Here is a 12,764-nt window from a genome sequence, read left to right as displayed (position 1 = left end):
AGTCTTTCAGTGCTCAGCCATCCTTATGGTCCAACTCTCACATTCATACATGACTACTGGAAAAACCATAGTTTTGACAATACGGACATTTGTCAGCAAAGTGATGTCTCTGCTTTTTAATATGCTGTCTAGGTTTGTCATCGTTTTCCTTCCAAGGAGGAATTGTCTTTTAATTTCATGGCTGCAGGCACTGTCCAACCAAGATCTGGAAGATTTTGATTCATGTACTTTTGAAGCCTATGCATAGTCATTTTGGAGCCCAAGAAAATAAAATCTGCCACTGTTTCTATTTTTTCCCATCTATCACCATCAAGTGAAGGGACAGGTGCCATGATCTTCATTTTCTGAATGCTGAATTTTAAGCAAGTTTTTTCACTCTCCTCTTTCACTTTCATCAAAAGGTTCTGTATTCCTCTTTGCTTTCTGCCATTAGGGTAGTATCATCTGCATATTTGAGATTATTGATATTTCTCCTGGCAATCTTGATTCCAGGTTATGATTCATCCAGCCTGGCATTTCACAGATGTACTCTGCATATAAGTTAAATAAGCTGGGTGACAATATACAACCTTGACAAACTCCTTTCCCAATTTTGAACCAATCTGTTGTTCCATGTCCAGTTTTAACTGTTGCTTCTTGACCTGAAAACAGGTTCCTCAGGAGGCAAGTAAGATAGTCTGGTATTCCCATCTCATGAAGACTTTTCCACAGTTTGTTGTGATCCACACAGTCAAAGGCTTTAGCATAGTCAGTGAAGCAGGAGTAGATTTTTCTGGAATTCTCTTGCTTTTTTATGATCCAATGAATATTGTTAATTTGATCTCTGGCTACTCTGCCTTTTGGAAATCCAGCTTGTAGATCTGGAAGATTTTGGCTCATGTACTTTTGAAGCCTAGTTTGAAAGAGTTTGAGCATTACTTTGTTAGCATTTGAAATGTGTGCAACTGTATGATAGTTTGAATATTCTTCCGTGTTGTCTTTCTTTGGGATTGGAATAAAAACTGACTGTTTCTAGTCCTGTAGCCACTGCTGAGTTTTCCAAATATGCTGGCGTTTGGAGTGCAGCACTTTAACAGGATCATCTTTTAGGATTTTTAATAGCTCAGCTATATTTCCATCACTGCACTAGCTTTGTTTATATGTATTATATACTGCTACTGCTACTGCTAAGTCACTTCAGTCGTGTCCAACTCTGTGCGACCCCATAGACAGCAGCCCACCAGGCTCCCTCGTCCCTGGGACTCTCCAGGCAAGAACACTGGAGTGGGTTGCCATTTCATTCTCCGATGCATGGAAGTGAAAAGTGAAAGTGAAGTCTCTCAGTCATGTCCGACTTAGCGACCCCATGGACTGCAGCCTACCAGGCTCCTCCACCCATGGGATTTTCCAGGCAAGAGTACTGGAGTGGGGTGCCATTGCCTTCTCCCTATATTATATAAACATATAATATATGTAATATAATAATGTTGCAGGAAGAAGGACCCCTCCAAGAGTCTAGGAATAAATTGTCAATATGTGAATATGGCTTTACTTTAGTCTTGTGTTCTATAGAAAGGTAATATACTGTTCATTTGAAGAAAATAAGTGATAAGCCAAAAATGAATAAAAATTAGTGAAACCTATATACTATATACTACTTATCTGTAATAGCAACCCACTCCAGTATTCATGCCTGGAAAATCTTGTGGACCGAGGAGCCTGTGGGGCTACAGTCCATGGGGTTGCAAAGAGTCGGACATGACTGAGCAACTTCACTTTCACTTTCACAATAAAAAGTAAGAAACAAAAAGGCAAAGAAATTTTGAAGACAAAACTTCAGGGAGATAGGGACAACACAAACTTCCTCTGAATTCACTTCACATAAATAACTCCTATTTTCATTGCTATCCAATCCTGACTTTCCTATCATACTTCAGGCCTTTGCAGACTGTCATTGGCAATGGAGGGCAACCAATCACAGATCACAGAATTCATCCTGGTGGGATTCCAGCTCAGCAAAAACATGGAATTGCTCCTCTTTGGTATCTTCTCCCTATTATATATCTGCAACCTGCTGGCAAATGGCGTGATCTTGGGACTCATTTGCCTTGACCCCAGACTGCACTCGCCCATGTATTTCTTCCTTTCCCACCTGGCCATCATCGACATATCCTTTCCTTCCAGCAATTTGCCCACCTTGCTGGAAAACCTAGTGAAACACACAAAAAACATCTCCTTTGACCCTTGCACTGTGCAGATGCTTTTCAATTTGACTTTTGGATCTATAGAGTGCCTCATTTTGTTGGCGATGTCCTATGACAGGTATGTGGCGATCTGCCATCCCCTCCAGTACACGGTCATCATGAACTGGAGAGTGTGCTCCATCCTGGCCGTTGCTTGCTGGGTGTGTGGATTTGCCCTGGCCCTGGTCCAAGTAATTCTCTTGTTAAGATTACCCTTCTGTGGCCCCCAGAAGGTGAACCACTTCCTCTGTGACATTCGCTCTGTCCTCAAATTGGCCTGTGGTGACATCTGGATCAATGAAATGTTCCTCTTTGCTGATGGCGTTCTTATCTTAGTTGGGCCTCTTGCCCTGATGTTGGTCTCCTATATGCGTATTCTCTGGGCCATCCTGAAGATCCAGTCAAAGGAGGGCCGCAAGAAAGCCTTCTCCACGTGCTCCTCCCACCTCTGTGTGGTTGGGTTCTACTTTGGCATAGCCATGATCGTTTACATGGTTCCCGACAACAGTCAACGAGAAGAACACCTGAAGATCCTTTTCCTGTTTTATGCTCTTTTCAACCCATTGCTGAACCCTCTTGTCTACAGTGTACGGAATGCTCAAGTGAAGGCTGCCTTCCACAGAGTATTGCAGAAAAAGGGGACAGTGTGAAGGAGGGCCCAGTTTTGGTTCAGTGCATTCTTTTCCCTTCAGAGATGTGATTGCTGGTGCAAGAAAACTCAAAATTCCTCAGAAAGAGACATGATTTAATGATGAGCATTACTCCAGAGTAGCATCAGCATGATGGAAGAATAGGAATCCCTAAGCCTCCGTTCCTCCATGGAGGCAAAAACATATAGACCTAATTTCCTTTGTGAAAATACCAGAAGTTGGATAAAAGAGTGCTGTACCCCAGAAAAGCACATTGCTGAGAAGAGATACAATAAGTGTTCAGGCGAATTTATGGTATTGTGTCCTCCATACCTACTTCCCCTTCTGTGGCAATGTGTCAGGAATAGGAGAAAATCTCCACCTCCCAGATGTCTCTCAAGAGGGAAAAAGAAGAATGGATCATTCAGATCATTCAGATCTGAGAGTTTGTTAGTTGTCTTGCCTCTGAAGCACTGATGGAAGCAGCAGTTTGGAGTCCTGGTTAGGATCCCTGAGAAAACCTGCAAGGAATGAAACTTTTTAAAGATATAGAGATACTTTGGATTTTCAAAATTCTCAGAGATGTGCACTGGTATCTCATTCTTGTCTTAACGTAAAATTTCTTGTTAATGTGTGATGTTGAGTTTCCTTGCAGTTGCTTCCTGGCCATCTGTATATCTTCTTTGATGAGCTGTCTGTTTAGGGCGGCAGAGGATGTGATGATGGTTAGATAGCATTACTGACTCAGTGGACATGAATTTGAGCAAATTCCTGGACATAGTAAAAGTCAGAGGAATCTGGCATGCTCCGTCCACAGAGTCGCAGATTTGGACACTACATAGCAGATGAATAAAGCACCAACAACTCTTTACATCTTTTACCCATTTTTATGTAATGAATTTTATTTTTAAAGAAATACTTGATCACAGCAAAATTCAGTGGAAGGGACAGAAATGCCCTATACACCCCCTACCTCCCCACATGTATAAGCTCCCCCGTTACCAGCAACCCTCCTTAGAGTGGCATGTTTGTTATATTCATGCACCTATATTAACAGATCATCATCACCCAAAGTCTATAGTGTACATGTGAATTCACTCATGATGTTGTATATTCTGTGTTTTGGACAAGTGTTTGATTATGTGTATCCACATTATATTATCCTACTCAACCTTTTCAGTGCCCTAAAAATCACCTCTTCCTTCCTCCCTTCAGTTCTAATCCCTGAAAACCACTGATCTCTTAATTGCTTCCACAGTTTTGGCTTTTCCAGATATTTGGGGAGGAATTGTAGAGCATGTATATATCAACTAGTTTTTCTACAGTGGCTCTGCTCACCCAGTCGAATGCCTCTACGTTTCCTCTTTTTTTTCTTTGCTTGATGGTTCATTTCCAAACTCTCTTCCACCATCTGGACACACTACAGTTTATCCACTTGCCAACTGAAGCGCACTTTGATGGCTTCCAAGTTTAGGCAATTATGAACAAAGCTGCTTTAAACATCTCTGTGCAGGTTTTTGTGTAGACACATGTTTTCAAATCCTTTGGATACATACCAAGGACTGCATTTGGTAGATTGTCTGGTAAGAGTAGGTTTAGTTTTTTTTTTTTTTTTTAAACTATGAAATAGCCTTTCAATGCGACTGTATCATTTGACATGAATGAAAATGAATTCCACTTCAGAAGTCTGTGAAAGTTCTTATTGATCCACATCATTATCCGTGGTGTTGTCGGTGCTCTGGAGTCTAGCCATTCCACTAGGTGTATAGTGATAATTCATTGCTGTCTTCATTTACTTCCCTCGTGACAGAGATATGGAGCATCTTTTCATGTGCTCATTTGCAATCTGTATTTTTTTTCAGTAACTGATATTTCATTTTTTAAATTTATTTTTAAATTAAAGACTTTTTCTCTCTTTAATTTTAGAGTTGGAGGAAAATTGCTTTACAGTGTTGAATAAACGTTGTAAACATGCTGCCATACAACATGAATCAGCCACAAGTATTCATAAGCCCCCTCCTTATTGAACCTCCGTTCCCCTCTGCTGCCCCATTCCATCCCTCCAGACTGCTGCAGAGCAGGCTGAGTCCAAGTGTTATAGAGCAGCTTTATGCTCGCGATCGATGTGAACACGGTCATGTGTGTGTCTCAGCGCTACTTCCTCATTTCACCCCACCCTCTCCTTTCCCCACTGTGTCCACAACCCTTTTCTCTGTGTCTGCTTCTCTGTTCCTGCCCTGAAAATAGGTTCATCAGTACCATCCTTCTAAATTACATATAGCCATATGAATATGGTAATATACAATATTTGTTTTCCTCTCTGACTTACTTCACTCTGTATAACAGATTCTAGGTTTATCTACCTCAGTTTCAGTTCAGTTCAGTTCAGTCGCTCAGTCATGTCCGACTCTTTGCGACCCCATGAATCGCAGCACGCCAGGCCTCCCTGTTCATCACCAACTCCCGGAGTTCACTCAGACTCATGTCCATCGAGTCCGTGATGCCATCCAGCCATCTCATCCTGGGTCGTCCCCTTCTCCTCCTGCCCCCAGTCCCTCCCAGCATCAGGGTCTTTTCCAGTGAGTCAACTCTTCGCATGAGGTGGCCTTATGATTATACAGCGGAAGTGAGAAATAGATTTAAGGGACTCCCTCAGTGTAGCTGACTTAAATTCATTCTTTTATATGGCTGCATAATATTCTATTGTATATAAGTAGTCTGTCTTCTTTTTCCATTTATCTGTCAGTGGACATCTAGATTTCTTCTGTGTCCTGGCTTTTGTAAATAGGGCTGCAATGATCATTGGGGTGCCAGTGTCTTTTTGCTTAGAGTATATGCCCAGTAGTGGGATTGCTTGCTCACATGGTAGTTTTATTCCTAGTTTTTAAAGGAATTTCCATAGTGGCTGTATCAATTTACATTCCAACCAATAGTGCAGGAGGATTCCCTTTTCTCCACATCCTCTCCAGCACTTTTTGCTTGTAGATGATAGCCATTCTGACCACTCTGACGTGATACCTCATTGGAGTTTTGATCTGTATTTCTCTAAAATGAGTGATACTGTGCATGTTTTCATGTGTTTAATGGCCATTGGTATGTCTTCTTTAGAGAAATGTTTGTTTAGGTCTTGTGCTCATTTTTTGACTGGGCTGTTTGTTTTTCTGATATTGAGCTTGCATGAGCTGTTTGTATATTTTGAAGATGAATCCTTAATTTGCAATTATTTCTCCCATTCTGAGGGTTATCTTTTCATCTTGTTAATAGTTTCCTTTGCTATGCAAAAGCTTTTAAGGGTAATTATGTTGCATTTATTTATTTTGCTTTTATTTCCATACTCCAGGAGGTGGGTCAAAGAATGTCTTACTGCAGTTTATGTCAAAGAATGTTCTGCCTGTGTTTTCCTCTAAGAGTTTTATTGTTTCTGGCCTTTCTTTTAGATCTTTAATCCATTCTGAGTTTATTTTTGTGTATGGTGTTAGGGAGTGTTCCAATTTCATTCTTTTACATGAAGCTGTCCAGTTTCCCCAATACCACTTATTAAAGAGACTGTCTTTTCCCCATTGTATATTCCTGTCTCCTTTGTCAAAGATAAGGTGCCCTTAGGTGTGTGGGTTTATCTCTGGGCTCTCTATCTTATTCCATTGGCCTATATTTCTGATTTTGTGCCAGGACCATACTGTCTAGATTATAGGAAGGTTGATTCCTCCCACTCCATTTTCCTTTCTCAAGATTGCTTTGGCTATTCAGAGTCTCTTGTGTTTCCATACAAATCATGAAATTTTTTGTTTCAGTTCTTTGGAAAATGCCATTGGTAATTTGACAGGGATTTCGTTGAATCTGAATATGATTTTGTGTAGTATAGTCATTTTGACAATATTAATTCTTCCAATTCAAGAACATGAGCATCTCTCCATCTGTTTGTGTCATCTTGATTTCTTTCAACAATGTCTTAGAGTTTTCTGCATACAAGTCTTTTGTCTCCTAAAGTAGGTTTATTCTTCAGTATTTTATTCTTTTTAACGCAGTGGTCATTAGAATTATTTTCTGAATTTCTATTTTGATCTTATATTGTTAGTATATACAAAAGCAACAGATTTCTTTGTATTAATTTTGTATCCTGCAACTGAACCAAATTCATTGATGAGCTCTAGTAGTTTTCAGGTAACATAGATTTTCTATGTATACTGTAATATCATCTGCAAAAAGTGACTTTTTTACTTCTTTTTTCAGCTTGAATTCACTTTATTTCTTTTTCTTCACTGGTTTCCATGTCTAGGACTTTCAAAATTATATTGAATAAAAGTTGCAAGAGAGGATTCCTTGTCTTGTTCCTGATCTTAGAGAAAGAGCTTTCAGCTTTTCACTGTTGAGTATGATGTTAGAGTTTGTCACATATGACCTGTATTATGTTGAGGTGTGTTCCCTCTGTGCACACTTTATGGAGAGTATTTATCATAAATGGATATAGAATTTTATCAGAAACTTTTTCTTCATCTATTAAGATAATCATATAGTTGTTATTATTCACGTTTGTTAGTGTGGAGTATCACATTGATTAATTTGCAGATATTGAAAAACTCTTTGCATCCCTGGGATAAATCCTTTTAATGTACTGTTAGATTCATTTCCTGGTATTTTGTTGAGGATTTTCTGTCTATATTTATCAATAATATTGGCTGTACTTTTCTTTTCTCATGGTATCATTGTCCAGTTTGGGTATCAGGGTGATTGCAGCCTCATAGAATGAGTTTGGATATATTCTTTCCTCTGAAATTTTTTGGAATAACGTTGGAAGATTAGGGGTTAATTCTTTTCTACATTTTGGATGAATTCACCTGTGAAGGCAACTTATGCTGGACTTTTGTTTACTGGGAACTTTTAAGTTATTGACTCCATATCACTACTTGTATTATAGTTGGTCGGTTCATATTTTTTCAATTCTTCCTGTTCAGTCTTGAGAGACTGTACCTTCCTAAGAATTTGTCCATTTCTTCTAAGTTATATATTTCATTGGCATATAGTTGTTCTGGGCGCTTATAGTCCATGAACTCCCCGCTTTGGGGCTAGGACACTGGCCTTTTGCTGCTGCCCTCAGACTGCAGCTTACACTATCCGCTATCCTGGCAACCAGACCTTTGATTCAGACTGAACTGCAACACTGGTTCTCTTGAATATCCAGCTTGATGAGTGCAGGCCTGGGGGCTTCTCAGCCTCAAGCAGGAGGGTATTAGACATTGGATAGGGAAGCAGGAGTGACTTAAGGTTTCTGCTGTGCTGTCTTTTCCACCCCTGGTTACTGATCTGCAGCGAAGGCAGTAGCTGCTGCCCCTGTAGGCTGCCCTGTTCTCCCTGAAGAGTTTCAATTGCTGACCAGGTGCATTCAAGAAAACATAGGTGTAAGACATTTGAGACAGAAATTGCTGGAGAGAAGTTCTTGAGTTGGCAAGAGGGATGACATTTATAGTATTAAGTGGTAGACTGGCCTTTGCTGGAAAAAATTAATAACTCCATAGGAAGAGGAGATGAGATACATACACAAATTCATTAACTTAGTCAGTGTGTGTGTTAGGATTGTATAAACTGTCATCTGATTGCATCCATTTTCTCAGTTACTCTCATTCAGTAGCTAAGACTATGCATGGAAGGATTTATGGGAGATTTATTGAAAGAGAAAAAAAAAAAAAAAACCAAAACACCTGAGAGAAGAGACGAGGAAATACAGTAGGATTTCTGGGAAACTCAAAGGCCAAATCGATGTGAATTCTCATGAATTTAAGGGATCGGAGTCATCATGTATGTGTGTTTTTCTGGGTATCTGTGGATGCAGGCAAAGCCTTGCATCATCTAAACTCAATGCTTACAACACTGCACTTACAGCAGAGAGAGGACGATGGCCTCTCTAAATGTAAGATGTATATTTAGGGGAAAATGTTTTCAAAATGGGACAAATACTGAAGGAATAATATACAGCAGGAAAGCATTTAGGCAATAAGATTCAGTCTACATCATTTTCCAAGCAATGAATAATACTTGCAATGGAGAATTTTAATAATTATTACATATTAACACTTTTCAGCAGATGGAGATAATTCACTCCCTGAGAAAGATCCAGTCTTTAGAGGGGCTACGTTAATAATCTCCATGGAAGATCACATTTATTGCATCATGAATCCATCTTTCCAAAAGTAGGATATGGAGACAGGATCAATTTCAATATCAAAGACATAATACACGTATATCCTTGGGAATTCTACTGTGGGACATAATTAATGAAATGAAATTTATCACTTAGAGTTTTATTTCAAGAGTCTCTTGAGTACAGACGTCTTTGCCATTCTTCCTCAGTTCTTACTTCTCCGCAAAAGCAGGTTCACACATGTGCACACACACGCATGTGCACACACACACACTCACAGATAATAATGCAAGAGACCCAAGAGAGGAGGAGGAGGAAAGACACAGAATGGTGAGAATATGGTTTGTAATTTGTTCCCTGGACGCCACAGGTATGTCTCTGGGGAATGGGTCGCTTTCACTTAATCATACCATAAAGCCCTCACGTATATAGAAGATCCCGGGCACCCCTGAGTCCTGCCCTCTCCGTCAGGGCAGAAAAGGGATTACTCATCATCTACTGCACTTGCTTCCAGGAGCAGGTGACTTAACTCCAGCCACTCCCCATCTCTGTGAGTTTTCCATCCCAGCTTGGGAAAAACACCAGAAGGAGTACCACGACTCCTGTTTATGTTAATAGAAATCATTACTTTTATACTGGTTAGTGACTGACAGAGGAGCAGGGCAGAAGGCTGGCAGAAATCATCAGGTTTATGAAGAAGGAAAAGCCACCTTTGTGAAGACCCCTTTCTTGAACTGTGCTGAGGTCTCAGAGTCACATCTGATACCCACGCTGTCTAAACATAGGCTTCTTTTTCTTCTTAATCAGACCCCTTCCCTGGTCACACGTATGGGAAGAGGCTGGTGAAACTCAATGTCCCTGAGTTGTGGTGTTAAGCTGAAAGGGATGTAAGAGACCTCTGAGCCTGTTGCCTCCTGAAGCTGGGGGTGTGCCATTTACTACTTTCCATTTCTTCCTCTGCTGACCAGCTTCTCACACTACACCTTGGAAGCATCCTCCTGCAGGGAAGTGAGGAAAGCTAGCATCCGCTTCTTCTGCCCATGAGGGAGATGTTAGTAAGTGGCAGGACGAAATCCTATAGCTACTTGATAAAGATCTCATCATTGTTTCCTTTGCAGCAGGAAAGCAGGTACAGGAGCCCGTTTAGCTTACTCTGATTCCTTTTCCAAAATTTCTCTCCAGGGATGGTTGTCCTCATCTGAGGAAAAGCCTGCAGCATCTCCTGGAGTAGGTTAATGACTACCATTGTCACTTATCAAATGTTGGGGGAAAGTTCTAGTTGTTGAAAATATGGCAAAATATCCCTGCTATAAAACCAGTTTCTTAGTTTGAAATGTGTTTGTACCTGGCAGATTTTCAGTGAATGTTTTTGCTTTTATTCTCTTCGCATTTAAGTCAGTTTTTTAAAATAATGAAAAAATGAAAATATATCATTTTAAAATTTTACTGAATGCAAAAATAAAGTCAAGAGAATCCTGTCAGTGTTTAAAATGTTACCTAAAACACAGGACTCCCACAGACTTTCTCTAAGCAGCAGTAATTTGGTTATTTTCATCAATATTTCATCATTCGAATCCTAGGATTCAATTTAATATTACTGAGGCTAACAGAGTCTTCATATTCATACTAATCTGGCTTGTGCTGTGTAAAAGTGGAGAACTGATGGTATGCTAACAGAAAGTTACTGGAAGAGCATTCTAGGTATCCCTGACTTGAGTTTATAAGTGGTCAGAGTCCACTGAGGTATGAGGTATTGGAGCAAAGGGTATCACTTCTGCAGCAGGTCAGAGAAAGCAGGGATCTTTCTCTGTAGACACCAGGGAAGGTGGGAGATGTTCTAAGACTAATGAAGATAATGATATAGCCCTCTGATAATCATCTTGCAATATGTTTATTAATGTTCTTTTTATTATTTTCTTACTAAATAAAACTTCTAAGCATATATATAATTGTATAGAAATTTAAATGTATTAACTGACTCTCCTCAATGGCATATTACTATATGATGTAGAATGCGGCAAATACTTTCTTTTAACTTACAATAACAACATGCCTGGACTGTAGAATGAATTTTAGATATACTGAATCTCTTGAAAGCTGGACTTAGAAGGTAATAGCAGATAACTGGGCTTCTTGGAGAGATGGTGAAAAGAGACAGACATTCACAAGCACAAGTCTGGAAGCCAAGAAATCAGGCAGTGTTACCAGGGTATGACTACTTGTAAAATTACACTGGCTAATGGAGATTAGATTTGTCTGCAAATACATGAATTTGTTTAGGAGCAGATTCTTCATAAACTCAGTTACTAAGTCCCTCAGCGGACAACTCAGGACAGGAGAACAGACCAGAACTAACAGTTAAACCATCAGCCACCATGTAAGCTCTTAATGCTTTTGCTGACATTCCTAATATGTGATGTTTATGCTAAGGTTAGCTGTAACATTAGGACCTAAAACTTGGGGGTTAGAGACACGCACTGAAAATGGATGCGGGCCTTGACGTCACTTTACCAGCTGGCTGACAGCCTGCTTGAGAGCCTCATCCACAGGCATTCAGTAGAGAAATCTCTGGTTAATTCTGCCTGGTACCCAACACAGAGACCTGTCACTCTAAGAAGTTAGTAAATCAATGCCTGAAATATGCTGTATTTGCCCATTTGTGTCCTTTTAATTAATTAATTTATGTTAATTGAAGGATGATTACACTATGATATTGTGGTGGGTTTTGCCATCCATCAGCATGAATCAGCCACGGGTGCCCTTTTGATTTTTAACTTAAGGTTCATTTTTAAAAGAGTGTCTGATTATCTGTTTGTTTTACTCCAACAGCAATGATTAAAAATAAGACTTTTCTGCCATTTCAGGCTTTGAAGGATGACTGTATTCCTTGGCGAGTGTCCCTGAAACAACTATGTACAGATTATGTAGCCTACAACCCATCCTAAATGTGCCTTCCTGTTAAAAATATGGTGAGCACTTTTCATGTGGTAAGTGTGCCAGAAACTTTTAATTCATTTACATAGATTTACCACATAATTCTCAATACATAGCAATGCACTTAAATATTTTTCTCTTTTTATTTATGGTGAACAACAGAGCTAATATTCAATAATATCCCCTAGATTACGTTTTATCCAAATACAGAAGTTTCATCAAATTCCCTCAGGTGCAAGATAGATAAATTATGCTAGTAGGTTAGATGTAAGTAAAGTCAACTTTTGAAATTAAAAAATTAAACTTTCTTTTTACTTAGCTATGGATAAATATCTATGTTGCTCTAACATTTAAAAATCATTAGAAAATATTTTTTCAAAAAGTTTGGCAATTGCCCTCTTCATTTAGAACCAGAAAATCACACCTGTTCATCTGCCTAAGTATGTTCATCAAATTTTGGATTTCAGAGGTGATGAACAGGGACTTTATAGCTGATGCTGTGGGTGCCCTGTCCATAACACCATGCCCTCCCACTTCAGTGCACACTGGCCTGATTTCCCAATGCCAGCACCTCTATTGTTTGCCTGGACAGGTTCCTGAAAACCAGAGACACTTTACTACCTTCTTAAACAGGGAAAAGGAGCCCTGATATCAATCCTTGGTCCACCCACCTCAAGGCGCTTATCCAATAACAGATACTAGTAGGTGTATAAACACCCCAGCTCCCTTCCAACTAAAGGCAGGTTAACACTGAGACACATGTTCTACCCTGGCTTCAAGATTTTCCCATTGGGATCTATCTTCAGTTACAAAAATTTTGATCTACTTGGTCATCCAACCTTC

At 39.7% G+C, this 12,764-nt stretch overlaps 1 protein-coding gene across 1 annotated transcript; it reads left to right on the top strand.

The window, feature by feature from the left end:
• LOC102188017 (olfactory receptor 2A2-like) lies at positions 1,940-2,872 on the top strand. The gene has a single exon (XM_013963479.2). The coding sequence runs from the start codon at positions 1,940-1,942 to the stop codon at positions 2,870-2,872; it is 933 nt and encodes a 310-aa protein (XP_013818933.2).

This window comes from Capra hircus, chromosome 4, assembly GCF_001704415.2.
Source record: "Capra hircus breed San Clemente chromosome 4, ASM170441v1, whole genome shotgun sequence".
Lineage (NCBI taxonomy): Eukaryota > Metazoa > Chordata > Mammalia > Artiodactyla > Bovidae > Capra > Capra hircus.
Note: the sequence above shows the minus strand (reverse complement) of the source record. Positions and strands in the feature narration are given on the sequence as shown.

Excerpts from the sequence above, each read along its gene's own strand:
- LOC102188017 (XM_013963479.2), top strand. The coding sequence starts at position 1,940 with ATGGAGGGCAACCAATCACAGATCACAGAATTCATCCTGGTGGGATTC.